The sequence below is a fragment of the Geotrypetes seraphini genome, chromosome 9 (assembly GCF_902459505.1).
Source record: "Geotrypetes seraphini chromosome 9, aGeoSer1.1, whole genome shotgun sequence".
Lineage (NCBI taxonomy): Eukaryota > Metazoa > Chordata > Amphibia > Gymnophiona > Dermophiidae > Geotrypetes > Geotrypetes seraphini.
The window spans coordinates 170,050,361-170,067,269 of record NC_047092.1 but is presented as its reverse complement, the minus strand read 5'-3'; the positions used below and the strand labels follow the sequence as shown (position 1 = coordinate 170,067,269).

At 39.1% G+C, this 16,909-nt stretch overlaps 1 protein-coding gene across 2 annotated transcripts in view; it reads right to left on the bottom strand.

Moving 5' to 3' along the window:
• SEC62 (SEC62 homolog, preprotein translocation factor) overlaps positions 1 to 16,909 on the bottom strand; it is a 43,830-nt gene extending 26,921 nt beyond the window's left edge. Inside the window, exons 1-2 of one of the 2 annotated variants that reach the window (XM_033958381.1) lie at positions 16,696 to 16,908; positions 9,802 to 9,939 (exon numbers count right to left, since the gene is read on the bottom strand). In XM_033958381.1, coding sequence (XP_033814272.1) covers positions 9,802 to 9,810 — 9 coding nt within the window. In that variant the 5' untranslated portion in view covers positions 9,811 to 9,939; positions 16,696 to 16,908. Of the gene's footprint in view, positions 1 to 9,801; positions 9,940 to 16,695 lie in introns of both variants that reach the window. The other variant, XM_033958380.1, reaches the window with a different exon arrangement.

The window sequence follows — 16,909 nt, the reverse complement described above, 5'->3', positions numbered from 1 at the left end:
AAAGACAACAAAATAAGAGTCAACATAGATTTGAATATATTGTAATATACCATACACTTATATTACAGATTCAATAACCTTCTAAAATTTTTAGAGGCAGATTTGTGCATTATACTAAAGGATCTCTCAGCATGTCATAATGTGACAAAAAAGAAAATAAAGAGAGATTTAGGTTCTTACCTTGCTAATATCTTTTCTAGTACATAAGTGTGTCATTCTGGACGAGAGTTATATCCCTGTGCTCGCAGGCCCTGCAGAAGGAATCAACTCTGGATTTTTAATCCCTCCTACTTCACAGAGGGCTCTGCTACTCCCTACAGCTAGTTCTAAAGCAGGCAATAGCCCCTTCTAAAAGCACATGTGAAGTAGGGGTATGGGGAAACTTCCCGAACAAGTGTGTTATAATTTCAGAGCAGAACATGTTAAACATTGGACAAGCAAAATAGCGGAACAATCATGCCAAACTAAAACATTAATGGAGCTCAAAATAACCCCCAAAAAGTGTTCTAGTAATAGATTGCTCTTCATAACCTTAAGGTCTGACTGGCATCCAACCTGCAGGTTTGGATAAGAACATTCTGAGACAGTAGGCAGGTGCAGGAAATAAACAACAGGGCGGGGGTCCAGAATGACACACCCAACTACTAGAAAAGATATTAGCAAGGTAATAACCTAACCTCTTTTTCTAGTGCAACAGATGCACACATGTAATTTCTGGACGAGCGGGACATAGAAAAGCAGTCACAGAAATCTAGGGTGGGACCATTGCACCAGCTTGTAACACTGAAGTCCCAAAGGCAGAGAGAGTCCTCCCTTATCGATACATCCACCCTGCAAAACTTGGAAAATGTATATAGAATAGACCAAGCCCCTCCTTGGGGGAGACCGCCCGAGCTTCTGCCCAGGATACCACACTTCTAGTCTTCACAGAAACAGGAGTTTGCTTCTCAAAAACAACATATACTGACGAAATGGCCCTACAGATCCATCTGGCAATCATGGCCTTGAAAGCTGGTGCACCGCATCTAGCTGGATTTGTCAGCACAAAAAGATGGTAAGATAGTCTGAACTTGTTGGTGACCCCAAGATAATGGAAAAGCACCCTTTTAAAATCCAACCTCTTCAGAATCCAGTCAAGTTTATCGTTTATTAATAAAATTTGATAAATCGCCTATTAGAATCACCAAGCGATGTACAAATCTAAAATATAGTAAGATAAAAGAGGTACACATTTAACAATATTCTTATGTCGTAAACAAACGTGAGATTGGGAAGGAAAGGATAAAAGTTACAATTTTCAATTGGGGTAGAAGAAGTCCTTTTTCTTGGAACCTGTGGACTGGAACACTGGCAACTTGACTTCATGATTGACATGAAATGCCGAAACCGCCTTTGGCAGAAAGGAAGGAAGGGTGCACAAAGAGACTCCAGCTTAAGTAAATTGAAAGAAAAGGCTCTCTGCAAGAAGAAGCCTGTAACTCCAAGACCTTGAATAATGGCCACCAGAAAAACCGTTTTGAGAATCAGATCCATCAAGGATACTTCCTTCAGTGGCTCATACAGTGCTCGGCTGAGCCTCTGCAAAACCATGTCCTATGAAGGGAATGGAGGTTTTACCAGGGGCCTGATATACACAGGATAATACTTGAGCTGCTGAATTCTACTTCCCACAAAACTGCAAAAGGATATCTCTTTAAGAACTTGAGGACTCCTCTCCTTCTGCAGTGGAGCACAGCACCCTCCTCAGTTGGTATTAAAGTAATCAAACTCCACTGAAACATATGAAAGCGACACAGGAAACTTTCCCGTCAAGAAACACATTCTACTCTGCTCTGAAACTTAGAAAATGATCAATAAACATTTAATAATTAAAAAGAGAACAACAAACACTCTCAAGAGTAACTCAGATCCAACCTGCTAAGGATAACATGCAGGAACTATGGGATCCCTCAGGAGGGGAGAGATAAGGGGGAAACCCCCAACATACATCTGTTCTTTGTCTTAGGTCTTTATCTTAGGTAAAATAGCAAAGGGTCCGAAATGGACATTGGCAACATCCAAGGCAGAAACCAGGTGAATCAAAATGAGTCTACACATGGAGGACAGTATTGACTCCTGTGTATCCTAACAGAATCCAAATTACCGAGGTAAGAACTTAATCCGTAGCCACGATCAATTCAGCGACCCGATCTGGAACTTATACCTGTTTTGACTTAGTCTAAGTCAAAATGTATAAGCTCCGTCGAAGCAACCTGTTAAACTTTTCGACTAAGTCTAGGTTGGCCAACATCCCGCCCACTTCCTGCCCTACCCACTCCTCCAAAAACATCCCTCTGGGCGCACGGAGGCAGTGAACAAGCCTAAACTGGTTTTAGATACGTCTAAAACCCTGTTTGATTATCAGTACTTGAACGACCTGTCTTTTTGATTTAGGCGGGTTTTTAGATGTATTTTCATTTTGATTATGTACCTCAGTGTGTCAATTGTAGATACCCAAATAGGTCTGCATCCCACATAACCAAGGTGTTAGTAAGAACTGGGAAGGAGAAATTTGGTCCTTACCTTCTAATTTTCTTTCTTTTCGTCCCTCCAGACTGGCACAGATACAGATGGGTTTACACTCCTCTGCCAGCAGTTGGAGACTGATATATTGACTTTTGGCTACAGTACAAGTGGCCTGTGCAGTCCCTATTACAATCAATCTTAACGAATAGCCAAGCAGAAAACAGCAAGGCTGAAAGGAAAAAAAAACAATAACATCCCAACTCTCCACTTACAAGGAGAAGACAAAGGGAAAGCACTGTTGGATGATGATTAGAACTGGAACCTTTCAGAAACGCCCCACAGTTCACCAGCCGAACCAAATACCCCTGCTCTTTAAACTCCTCAAACAACCAATTCTGCAGAAAAAACCTGAACTCTTTGCGAAAACACCAAACAAAATGACAGGGCATGGTCTGTACCAGTCTGGAGGGATTAAAAGAAAGAAAATTAGCAGGTAAGGACCTAATTTCTCTGAGTGAAAAAAAAAAAAAAAATTCTTCCTAATGGTTTTTAAAGTATTTCCCTGTAACCTCATCGAGTGTCCCCTAGTCTTTGTAATTTTTGATGGAGTGAAAATTCAATCCACTTGTACCCGTTCTACTCCACTCAGGATTTTGTAGACTTCAATCACATCTCCCCTCAGCCATCTCTTTTCCAACCTGAAGAGCCCTAACCTTTTTAGTTTTTCCTCATACGAGAGGAGTTCCATCCCCTTTATCATCTTGGTTGCTTTTCTTTGAACCTTTTCTAGCGCCACTATATCTTTCTTGAGATAAGGAGACCAGAATTGAACGCAATATTCCAGATGAGGTCCCACCATGGAGTGATGCAGGGGCATTATGACATTCTTAGTCTTGTTAACCATCTCTTTTTTAATAATTCCCAGCATCATGTTTGATTTTTTGGTGGCCGCCACACATTGTAAACAGTACAACAGGGAACTCCTATCTAGTAGTGCTATTAGACTTCTGTGACTATCAAATACTGTATATCCTGCACACTTTTGTGCACTCTTGTATCAAGAGAAAGCTAAATAAAACAATCTTGTCAAACAAGTCATTACTTTTCTACTTAAATTAGCACTCAGATATGGCAAGGGTGAATGTAAAGAAATATTAGGCCTCTGAAGAGGAATGAACACAGTAACACGAGGTCTAATCAACTAATGGGGTGTTTTATTACTGATTTTACATAGCTTTAGGCCCGGATTCTGTAAGCGGTGCCACTGACAGCAGCCGCCGATCGCATGTCAATCATATGACGGCGCCAGGTACAGAATCTCACCTCCGGAAAAGCTAGGCACCGGAAATATAGACTAGGGTTTTCCTGGTCTACACTTCTGGTGCCTACCTATGATGTGCCAAATTTTTAGACACCAATAGGTGCCTTGAAACTTAGTTAAAAACATCTTTAAATGGCATTTTTACTGAGTTTGGGCATCTTCTGGTGCATAAAAAAATCAGCGCCAGTTAGAGAATCCAGGCATTAGGGATTTATAATTAGAGCTTCTGATTTTAGGTTTTAACTAATAAACACTGAAAAAACACTAATAGACTCCCTCCCACCTGGCAAAAAAACAAACAAAAAAAAACACCCAATTATTTACCAGATAAACACCAGGAAAAAAAAAAAAAAGATAACTTCTCCTGGTATCTTCTTGACCCTACCCACTCCTATTCTCTCCACTCAGTTTTCATGCTTTTTCTGCAGGGATCACCTAAGTGATACAACCAAATATTTGATTTCATTGGAAAATGTACCAAGCAAATAGCACCTATGGAAGCATAAACAATGATTAAAAGTACAAAACTATCACAGTTTAAGAACCCCTAATTTATTGGAAAATAAAGATCTAAATTTTATAGCTCAAATACCTACAATAGAAACCCTAGATGTTATGATGTCAGTTTTATCTTTGCAGATAAAAACGGGACAAATTGAATTAGAATAATTTCATGTTTGTATATTGTTTATGGTCAATTACATGATTTATTTGTTTTTATGACTATGTATGTTCTTTTGTACTTCGCCTTGGATAAAGGTAGATTATAAATGGAAATAAAATCTTTAAAAAAACAGTTGGATATCACAACATGAATATGATTTTATAAAAAGGTACCAAAGACAGATGACTAGGCTACAGGTAAATGGGATACATAGTCAAAGCTTAAAAATGATGCTCTGGTAAAATGCCACACCAAGGAGAAGTGGGATTGGACAATGGACCTCCAATTAAGAACCAGTAAAATGAATAGGTAAAACTGTTTATTGTGTGAAGTCCACAAAAAGGACACGACACCATGTTTTAGGGTACAACACACCTGTCTCAGGGGTCACAAACACTCTAAAGAAGGGGTGTCCAACCTGTGGCCCAAGGGCTGCATGCGGCCCCGTGAAGTATTTTGTGCGGCCCTAGTCGAGGGTGATGCAGTGTTTTCCTCTGCTGCCCCCGGGTGTTTACCGTCTTGCCGGCTCCCTCCTCTGTCTTGCTGCAGCATTTGTGCAGCCCCAGAAACATTTTTTTCAGCCAATGCGGCCCAGGGAAGCCAAAAGGTTGGACACCCCTGCTATAAAGAATAATATAAAAATACAAAAACAAACAAATATACGAGTATGTTTGTTTGTTTTTGTATTTTTATCATCATAAATATTTCTGGTAACCAAAACATAAAATATGCTTCTATGAAAAAACATATACTTGTGTCATTGAAAGTTAAAAATTAAAAGTCACCATAATAAATATAAAAATGAAAGATAAGACAGACAATAAAATATCAATATATGGAATATATAATAAAGGTTATAAACAACTGACCTGGGCACAAAACAAAACACCAATACAAGCAGGAAACTGATCAAAACTTGTGGATCTAAAAGTATAAACACACACACACCAAAAAAAAAAACCACCAAAAAAAGATATAATATAAAAAGATAATGGATAAGATTGTGAATATAGCACAGCAATGGCTACATAATATATTTATCTAAAAGAATTATCTTGCCTTCAAAAGTCTAAAAAATAAGTTAAACTAAAATCGGGACCCAAAACAGTTACCCCTCTTTTACAAAACTGTAGCATGGTTTTTAACGCCAGCCCTGGTGGTAACAGCTCCAATGCTCATAGGAATTCTATGAGCATCAGAGCTGTTATTGCTACAGCCAGCACTAACTGTGCTACGGTTTTGTAAAAGCAGAGGATAGACAGCAAGCATTGCTTAAGTTACACAACCACCACAGACGATAGATACATTTCAAAATAAATGCTATAATCTTGGTTTGAAAAGCATGAAAATTAAAAAAAATGTATTTTAACATTAACCAGGGCAAGTACTGTGAAAACTAAAAAATATATTAAAAAGTGTAACAAAGGATGTGTAAACTATTATACCATTTTCAGAAAAGCACTACATCGAAGAACTGTAAAACGTTTCACGAGACAAACAGCACTAAAGGTGTTGTAAAAAACAGAATACAAATCTCACTGTCAAAAATCAGATAACACACAAGAAAAACCTATGCTGACAAAACATGCTATACTTCTCCCTCCGTATTTGCTGTGATAGGGAATTAACAGATCCGCAAATACAGAAAAAACACAAATAACTTTTTTATATGTTATTCTGTTTTCTATTAAAAATCATCGTGAATATAGTAAAACCACGAATAACATGGTGGGAACCTGGCCTGTTCCTGAAGGAGAGGCAAAATACGGTGAAGGAAGTGCCTGGAATCAGCAATTTCTCTATGCAAGATGATGTAATTTGGGGGGGAGGAGCCAGCAAGCTAAAAACCGTGAATAATTGAAACTGCGATTGCTGAAACCGCGAACACGGAAGGAGAAGTGTACCTTGTTTTAAAAAGCACACAAAACAAATATCAATTGGCTCAAAACATCTATGTAAAAAAGACAATAAAACTGTGGCACAGTGATGACTATGTAACTCAATTAAATATTTAAATGATGTAGCTGACCAAATTACTGATTAAATTAATGTCATAGGAAAATGCAAACTATCCTCATCTCCAATGGTAAAATAACAAACCTAACTGGCTAGAAAAACTCATGTAGGAAACACTCGCGACTGCCACTGCATTGTTTTAAAAAGACTTGAACAACAAAATAGCTAATAAATTAACAACAAATGTTTTTCGGCTCATACAAAATAAATTTATATGTTCAGCTCTGGTTTGGTTTGATAATCTTACCAAGTTGATTGGTAAGGTATTTAAAACATAATGTTTTCTAGCAATTCCACAGTACATAATGCAGAGTTCTTTTTTCTTTTATTTCACTCTGCTGTTTTTCTGAATGTGATTAAAGCTGAAATTTATGACATTCACCGTCATTTCATCTCAAGCTATTTTCTTAAAATGAGGTAGTGGCAGCTTTAACAGTGCTGTCAACAGGAATTTTTTCTCCTCACTGAACTTGCAATTTAGCTTCATTTTGGGGTCCTTATATTAAGGTGAGCTAACTGATTTATTATATTCCCATGGGCATCTTAGCATTTAGCACACACTAATCTTTAGTGTGCATTAATTTGGTTAGTGCACCTTAATAAAAGGACTCCTTTGTGAGGTCAGTATTTTACATTTTCTCTTCTTCTGTTACTTTTCGTCACCTTATGTTACTATTTGCATTACATACACTTTTATCTAAATTTAGGGCTCCTTTTACGAAGATGCATTAGGGCCTTAATGCGCGGAATAGCGCACGTTAGCCTACCCCTCCTCTTGAGCAGGTGGTAGTTTTTCGGGTAGCACGCGCTAAAAACACTAGCGCACCTTTGTAAAAGGAGCCCTTAATTTGTATGAGCCAAAGTAACATTTATTGTTAATTTGCTATTTTGCTGTGCATGTCTTTTTAAAACAACGAGGAGATAGTGGTGCAGTGATTAAAGCTACAGCCTCAGCACCACAAGGATGTGTGTTCAAACCCATGCTGCTCCTTGTGACCCTGGGCAAGTCACTTAATCCCCCCACTGACCCATGTACTTTAAATAGATTGTGAGCCTACTGGGACAGACAGGGAAAAAAGCTTGAGTACCTGATTCAATTCATGTAAATTGTTCTGAGCTCTCCTGGGAAAACAGTATAGAAAACTGAATAAATTAATTAATGCAGTGGCAGGTTTTTTTTTAGTGTTTCCCGTCAACATGAGTTTTTCTAGCCAGTTAAGTTTGTGATTTTACTTTTGGAGGCCACTAGGGCGGTCTCGGGACTCAAGGATCTCCCCTACGAGGAAAGGCTGAGTAAATTGCAGCTATACTCACTCTAGGAACATAGAGAAAGAGGAGACATGATTGAGACGTTCAAATATATCACGGGCCGTATCGAGGTGGAAGATGATATTACATTGCATTACATTAATGACTTCTATTCCGCCTGTACCTTGCAGTTCTAAGCGGATTACATCAAAAAGATAACTGGACATTTCCAGGAAGAGGAATACAATTAAAGACGTTGGGCCTAATACATCAAAACGATAGCTGGACGTTTTCAGGAAGAGGAATACAATTAAAGGCGTTAGGTCTAAAACCATTTTGAAGGGAGGATACTAGGAGGGGGAGAGAGGGGAAAAGAATGGGGGTTAGGAAATTAGGATGAATTTCTTGATATCTTTTTCCTTAAAGGACCCAAGGCCACAAGAGGGCATCCGCTGAAAATCAGGGGTGGGAAATTTCATGGCGACACCAGGAAGTATTTTTTCACCGAAAGGGTGGTTGATCATTGGAATGAACTTCCACTGCAGGTGATTGAGGCCAGCAGTATGCCAGATTTCAAGAGAAAATGGGATAGGCATCTCTTGGGGGAAGAAGTTAGGGGGGGTGGGTCATTAGAGTGGACAGACTTGGTGGGCTGTAGCCCTATTCTGCCGTCATTTTCTATGTTTTGTTTAACCAGTAATTTGATCAGCTACAATTTTTTTTAAAATTTCATTGAGTTACATAAAACTGCCACTGCATTGTTTTAAAAAGACATGCCCAACATAATAGAAAATAGAACAATAAATGTTACTTGAAACTCATACAATTTTATTGTCTTTTATTGAAATGTTTTGAGCCAATTGATACTTTGATTCACGTACTTTTTTAAAATGCGGTAGCAGCTTTTATCAGTATGGGTTTTTCTTGACTGTGTGATCCGACTTCTGATGGTGCAGTTTGTATTCTTTTGTTTTCTTTTTTTTTTACAACACGTTTAGTGCTGTCTTATAATTTCTTTACAGTTCTTTGATTTTGTCAGTTATTTCTAATGTAGTGCTTTTTGTGAAAATGATGCAATAATTTACACATCCTTTCTTACAATTTATTTTTGTTTTTCAGTGCTAGCTAGCCTTGCTGATTAACATTAAAATAAAAAAAATATTTTCATGCATTTCAAAACAAGATTCTAGCATTTATTTTTACACATATCTGTTGCCTAAAGTAGTTGTATATTTGCAATGCTTGCTGTCTAACCCACCCCCCCTCTTACAAAACTGCATTAGGCTTTATCGTCAGCCACAGCAGTATTAGCTCCAATGCTCATACGAATTCGGAGCCAATACTGCCGACGTCGGCGATAAAAAAGCCTAATGCGGCTTCATAAAAGGAGCCGCTCCCAATTTTAATTTAACTTCTCTTTCAGATTTTTGAAGGCAAGATTATTAATTCTTTTAGATAAATATTATATTATATAGCCATCATTGTGCTATATTCACTATCATATCCGTTATCCTTTTATATCTGTTATATGCATTGATTTTATTTTTTGTATTTAGATTTTTTAGATCCACAAGTTTGATCAGTTTCCTGCTTGACTTTTGTGCCTAGGTCAGTTGTTTATCACTTTTTTATATATTGAATTTTTTTTTGTCTTATTTTTCATTTTTATTTTGGTGATTTATTATTTTTTAACTTTCAATGACACAATTACAGCCCTCTTTTACTAAGGTGCGCTAACCGATTAGCACATGCTAAATGCTAACGTGTGCATGTTAGTCTATGGACGTGTTAGTGTTTAGTGCACGCTAATTCAGTTAGCGCATCTTAATAAAAGAGGGGGTATGTGTTTTCTCGCAGAAACATGTTTATGTTTTTGTTACCAGTAATATTTATGATGGTAATTGGTTCATATATTTATGTTTGTTTTTGTGTTTTTATATTATTTTTTTAGAGTGTTTGTAACCCTTGAAGCAGGCGTGTTGTATACCACAATATGGTGCCGTATCAGGTCTGAACTTTTATGGACTTCACAAAAAGTTTTACTTACTGTATTCATTCTCCTGGCTCTTCATTGGAGGTCCATTGTCCAATCTCACTTCTCCTTGGTGTGTTACTCTTTCGTGGGTAATTCCTTTGTTGGACTCCTTTGGTTTTGGTAGCTCTGGTAAATGCCTACAGGATGATTCTTTGAAAAAATGACATCATTCAATAGTATGTCTATTATTTAAGGATGTCAGGGCCTCCCTTTTCACTAGCCCTAATCATAACATAAGAATTGCCATACTGGGACAGGCCAAAGGTCCATCAAGTCCAGTATCTTTTTTCCAATAGTGGCCAACCTAGAGTAAAACAGATTTTATGCTGCTTATCCTAGGAATAGGCTGTGGATTTCTCAAGTCCATCTTAATAATGACGTATGGATTTTTAGGAAGTTTGTTTTTAAAATCCTGTTAATTGCTTTCACCACTTTCTCTGGCAACAAATTCCAGAGTTTAATTATATGTTGCATGAAGAAATATTTTCTCCAGTTTGTTTTAAATCTACTACTTAGTAGCTTCATTGCATGCCCCCTAATCCAGAATAAACAAGCAATTCACATCTGCCCATTTAATCCATTCAGTATTTTATAGACCTCTTTCATTTGTCCCCTGAGCTATTTCTTCTCCAAGCTAGCTATTTTAGCCTTTCCTCAAACAGAAGTCATCCCATCCCTGTTATCATTTTCGTTACCCTTCTCTGTACCTTTTGTATTTTTACTATGTCTTTTTTGAGATGCAGTGACCAGAACTGCACATAGTTTTCGAGGTGTGGCTGCACCTCGGAGCAATAAAAAAGGCATTATAACATTCTCATTTTTGCTCAGAAAGTAGGAAAACCCCAAATAAATAGTAAAGAGTTATTTAAATTAGTTAATAATCTCTTTAATACAGAATCTAAAACAATATCAATGTCCACCATCAGCAGAGGCTTTACAATACTTTGAAGCTAAGATGCATAATTTAAGAACTCACACAGATTCAACTTTGTATGCAAATTTTGAATTCTTTTCATCCCAATCAAATGAGTGAATCAGGGCAGATATGTTCTGGTCCCAATTCAACTTTTCCGATTGGGCAATGTTTTGTACCTTATTTTCTAAGTATACAAAAAAAAATTGCCAACTTGATGATTGTCCTCCAATTGTAATGAGAAATGCTCCGCTCACTTTAAAATCAAAACTTTTTGACTGGATTGTATCATTATCAGTGGCTGAGTCGTTTCCAAGTGAGATTGGTCAGATTTTAATCACCCCTATTATAAAGGATACGAAAGAAACTATAACTAATACATCCAATTTCAGACCAGTTGCTTCTATTCCCTTATTTACAAAAGTGATTGAAGGTTTAGTAAATGTGCAATTAGTGAATTATTTAGATAAATTTGAAATTTTACACAATTTTCAATCTGGCTTCCGCTCAGGATATAGCACTAGTTATATAGCTTCAATAGTAGATCATATCCGTAGCCTATTCAAATCAGGTTCAAGCGCAATTATTCTACAACTGGATTCAGGGCTGTGGAGTCGGAGTCAAGAAGTCGGAGGAAATTTTGGGTACCTGGAGTCGGAGTCGGAGTTAGAAGTACAAAAAACTGAGGAGTCGGAACATTTATCTACCGACTCCATTTTTGAAGTTGGCATACCAATCACGAGCGATTCTTTCAGCTATAGCACCCACTATATACACAGCACAAATGTTGCGAGCAGCTTCTGCGGCCTTAGAACCTTGATTAAAAGCAAAAAGAAGGTGGTGTCGAAAATGCTCATTTCTCTCAACTTGACATTCCATTTTAACGATCTGAAAATTAACCAGTGCTGTGGAGTCGGAATCGAGGAGTCGGAGGAAATTTCAGGTACCTGGAGTCGGAGTCAGAGTCTGAAGTACAAAAAACTGAGGAGTCGGAACATTTTTCTACCGACTCCACAGCCCTGACTGGATTTGAGTCGTGCTTTTGACTTAGTTGACTATGATATATTACATAGAAACATAGAAAGATGACGGCAGAAAAGGGCTACAGCCCATCAAGTCTGCCTACTCTTCTGACCCACCCCATCAAGTCTGAGTGCTAATGACCCAGTTCCTTAGCTCAACCCCCGTAGGGATCCCACGTGGATGTCCCATTTATTCTTAAAGTCGAGCATGCTGGTGGCCTTGACCACCTGCACCGGAAGTTTGTTCCAGTGATCTACTACCCTTTCTGTGAAGAAATACTTCCTGGTGTCACCATTAAATTTCCCTCCTCTGAGTTTGAGCGGGTGCCCCCTTGTGACCGAGGGTCCCCTGGGGAAGAATATACTAGCATGCTTGGATTCCATCGGAATTTCAGGTAGGGTATGGAATTGGTTTCAAGGGTTTTTGAAAACTAGGTCTTACCAGTAGTTAGTGCTGGTCAATACTCTACCAGATGGATAAATGAAAGTGGAGTTCCTCAGGGTTCACCACTTTCTCCAACTTTATTTACTGTTTACCTAGCACCTTTATGTTATTTATTACATAGTTTACAGGTAAAATTTTATGTTTACGCAGATGACATTTCAATACTCATCCCTCTAACCGAACTCACTTCAGAAGTGTTAACTTATATAGCTTTTATTCATACACAAGTGGAAATTTGGACATCTACATTTAGATTGAAATTAAATCCGGGCAAATCAAAATTCTTTCTAGCTAGTCCTAATGAAAAAATTACTGAAACAACTTTACTTCTAAACGGTCAATCTTATTCGATATCTCCTACGCTGAAAATTTTAGGGGTATTTTAGATTGGTCCTTATCTTTTAAGGCCCATACCGATTCTCTGGCTAAGAGATGTTTTATTGTCCTCTGGAAACTGCGTACTATTAGGAAATATTTTGATTTTATATCATTTAAAATCCTAGTTCAATCTTCAATCCTTTCATTATTGATTATTGTAATGTTATTTATCTAGGATCGTATAAAATAACTACTAGCCGACTAAAAATCATACAAAATACAGCTATTTGTTTGATTTTTAATCTGAAAAAACACAATCATATCAGTGTATATTATCAAAAGCTTCACTGGCTACCGTTTCAGAGGCTAGAGTGCTATTTAAATTTGGATGCATTTGTTTTAAAGTTTTATTTGGCTTAGCATCAGCTTTCCTTGTTTCTCATTTTAGTTTTTTTATTTCTAAGAAAAATATTCGTAGATCTGGTTGGTTTTATTTTCCATTCAGGTACCACAGTGCAATAGGAAAAATGTCACAGATATTCTTAAGAAAGTGGAGAAAAGACCTCAGCGTCACAGTAGGATATAAAATATTGTAATTCTCTGGACATGGCATTAACGGACCCTCTAGAAGCTATTAGCTCAAGCTGAAGCTGATTCCCCTGACGAAGCTTAAAGTAGCGAAACAGGGGCCCTGTCGGAAGTTTGCTGAAGAAGAGGGTCCGTTAATGCATTTACTTTGAAGACATTTGGACTCGGAGTAAACACCTCTTTGCTATATCCTGCCCACAGAACATGTGGAAGAAATTCCTGCTGCAGATAAGTTTTTCTTTCTTTTCTTTGAGTTTTTGAGACGATTTGATACTATTTATAATGAGATTACATAATATGACTACTAGTTTGACTCAAGCAATGAATGATAGTAAAATGTGGAGTTTTTGAGACAGAGGATGTGTCTGCACCTTCAAAATATCTTTTGAAGCTGCTATGTCCGGAGGATTACAATATCCTACTGTGACGCTGAGGTCTTTTTCCCACTTTCTTAAGAATATCTGTGGCATTTTTCCTATTGCACTGTAGTACCTGGTTGCATGTTAGAGTTGGTGATTTAAGGAGCATTCAATTTGATTGTTTTTCTGGTTTTATTTTCCTTCAGCAAATGCATGTCATTACAAAAAAATTTTAGATAGGACCTTAGCATTCCAAGCAGGATTAATGAATTCATGTTTGAATTTTCTTGTTTCTCCATTTCTTACTATCAATTTCAAAAAGATCTTAAAACCCACTTATTTAAACAATATAATATACACTATTGATTTTTATATTATCATGTAGTTATAATGTACTTTTAATCTTTTTATCTATACTTTTTTTTATCTATACTTATGGTGTTTTCCTTATTTATTAGTTTTAATGTTTGTATTAGTTACTTAGAATTTTATTATGTATGATATTAATATATTGTATGCTGAGTACCTATTGTGTAAACCGCTATGAACTGCTGGTCAGGCAGTATATAAAAATCAATTATTATTATTATTTTCCATTCTTTACCTGATAATTCCTAACATTCTATTTCCTTTCTTAACCGCCACTGCACACTGAGCTGAGGATTTCAACACCTTCAACAATGACACCAAGATTCTTTTCCTGGACAGTGACTTCTAATGTGGAACCCTGCATCATATATTGTAGCTATTGTCTAGGTTCCTCTTTCCCAGATACATCACTTTGTACTTGCTCATATTATCATCATTTGCCATTTTGATGCCCAATCTCCTAGTCTCGCAAGATCCTCTTGTAATATTTCATAATCCTCTTGCTAAGCTGTAGTAAAAAGTGGGCTTAACACATTAGGACATTTTCTGGCTGCAGTGAAAATGATCTAATTTTCTATTTCTTCTATTAATGGCTATGAGTAATTTTGCCTTTAGTTGTGGCAATTAAAAACATTACCATAGGAGCACTTACAACACCTATTTTTAGGCAGTAAAAGATCACTTGGTAATGCTGCACTAACCAATTAGCACATAATAATCAAACACACCAATTAGCACAGGAATGCCTACTCTCTGCAACCCCTCCATCAAAAATATAAAAATATGTTTTTAGCACACTGGTAGCGCATGCAGATTTGGAACTTACCACAGGCAGCTTAATAAAAGGATCCCTAATATTTTTAGTACTGATCATGTACTAAGATGGTGACTTTAGTCAATAAACTTCAACACTTAGGGCCCGATTCACTAAAGTCAGCGATCGTGATCGCTGCTATCCGAACCAATTCACAAAACTACCCCACCATGTGTTTTCCCCCTCAATCGCCCATTTCCCAATCCGGCCATGCAAATTTGTAAAACCCCATGCAAAATAGCCAAGTGATTGATTCACTAACATTTGCTTGGCTGTTTTGCATCGGGTTTTACGATTCTAAAACCTGACTGTTCTAAACTTCTTAGTCTGCCTGGTTGGTTGTTTTTTTTTTAAAATGGCACAGATGCCATCTCCCCCCTGCCATTTCCGCTGCCGCAGAAATGATATGGCAGGAGGGATACCGACTCCCTCCTGCCATTGCAGCTGCCAAAATGATATAGCAGGAGGGATGCCCACTCCCTCCTGCCCTGGCCCCCCCCACCGCAGTCGGGTCAACCAGGCCACCGCCCTGTCACCCCCCCCCCATACCTTTAAGATAGGAGCATGAGGGGTGCCCCGTCAAACCCTCCTGCTCCTCCGGTCTAATCCCGCTGCAATGCCCTGATTGGCTCAAGCACCTTGGGCTCCTCCCTTGGGAGGGGCCTGAAGCACCTGAGCCAATCAGGTTCTTCCTTAGAGAGAGGTCCGATTGGGACAGGCTCCTCCATAAGGAAGGGGGGGCGGCCTGGCTGACCGCACCGCACCACGTGGGGGTGAGGCCAGTCGGCCAACCGACAGCAGGATGAAGTGGGCATCCCTCCTGCCATATCATTTCAGTGGTGGCGGCAATGGCATCCATCCTGCCATTTTTGGGGGGTTTGGGGAGAAGGGAGGATTGGGCAGATATTTTGCAAGTGTAATACACGCAAAATATCTGTGACCATTTAATAAATATTTAGAAAAAAAATTGCTCAGTTTGCGTGCAAATCATTTGCATGCAAGCAAGATAGTGAATCAATTGCTGTTTGAAAATCGGCCAGAGAATTGGCCAACTGCGACTGAGTATCTTTAGTGAATCTGGGCCTTAAAGCCACAGTACAGTTACACTTGGGAAACTTCTGGATAGTTGCTCTAAAAATTCACAATATGAGTAGCAATGGGCAGGAACAATTAGTTGTATTGTCAGTTATATCAATACTGACTAAAGTTGGCATCCTAAAAGTCATAGATTAAGAAGAAACGAAACTGTTGGCTAGTTCACAAAAACATAGTAAGGTTTGTTTATTGTTGGGTTTTTTTTTAATTAAGGAAGGAAGCTTCTAATCTAATTCTGTGCACACTTGTAGTCCTGGTAGGTAAAACCAGTTCTCATGTCAGGATGATCATCCTATGTCCTCCAGAAACGTAAAGTAATTTATTACTATTGTTCAGGTCTTTAACTCGGCGACTTAGAAAATACGGACTTATCATATCAGAGGGGTCTAAATTTGAACGCATGAAATAAGATATATCCGATTTTCTTCTCTAAATACTTCAGCGTTAAGTATGGCGATTGATTCTCGAATATAAGTGCTGCACAAATAACACGTGGCTTTTTACAGGCACGGTCCAAACCAAATACCTAGCTCTAACAAAACTCCCTCTTAAGATCCAGATGCATTCCAGCATGAAGCGATCTTTCCTCTCGGGAAGACTTGGGCTGCGTTAACAGCATCTCCCTCCCTGTACCACAACGTTCCGTTATCTGACGGGGGCAGCATCCGGCCGGAGGGGGGGGGGAGCAGGGGAATCCCGCCGCGGCCTAGGCTCCCTCCCACACCTCAGCTCTCCCACCCTGGCGCTGAGCGAAGACGCCGGAGCTGCCCACCCTTCACAGCTTCTGCTTAATCCTCGCCCGACCCCCGCCTCTCCCTCCCACCGCTCCGACATCCTCCTCCTCCCTCCCCGAGTCCGTGGCTCTCCAGCCACGTTTCCAAGCTGCCTAGGCGCCCTTTCAACACTCTCCCGACGAGCGCGGCGAAGGGCGAGGGAGGAGAAAGCGAGGTTCGGGGTGGGGGCGACGGGGAAGCGCGCCTCACCTGGAGCCTCTTCTTGTGTCTCCTCCGCTCCGCCATGTTGTCCCCGTCTGTCTGTGTGTGACGTGGAGGCGGCCGCAGGCGGTGCTCGCGAGAGGTGCGCGCGCCGAAGAGGAGGTTCGCGAGAGGGGGGGCTTGTTTTGCTTCGGGCGCGCTGGCTCTGTGTGAGTCGGACGGGGGAAGCGCCCCGAGTCCTTTTTGAAGGTGAAAGCGGCGG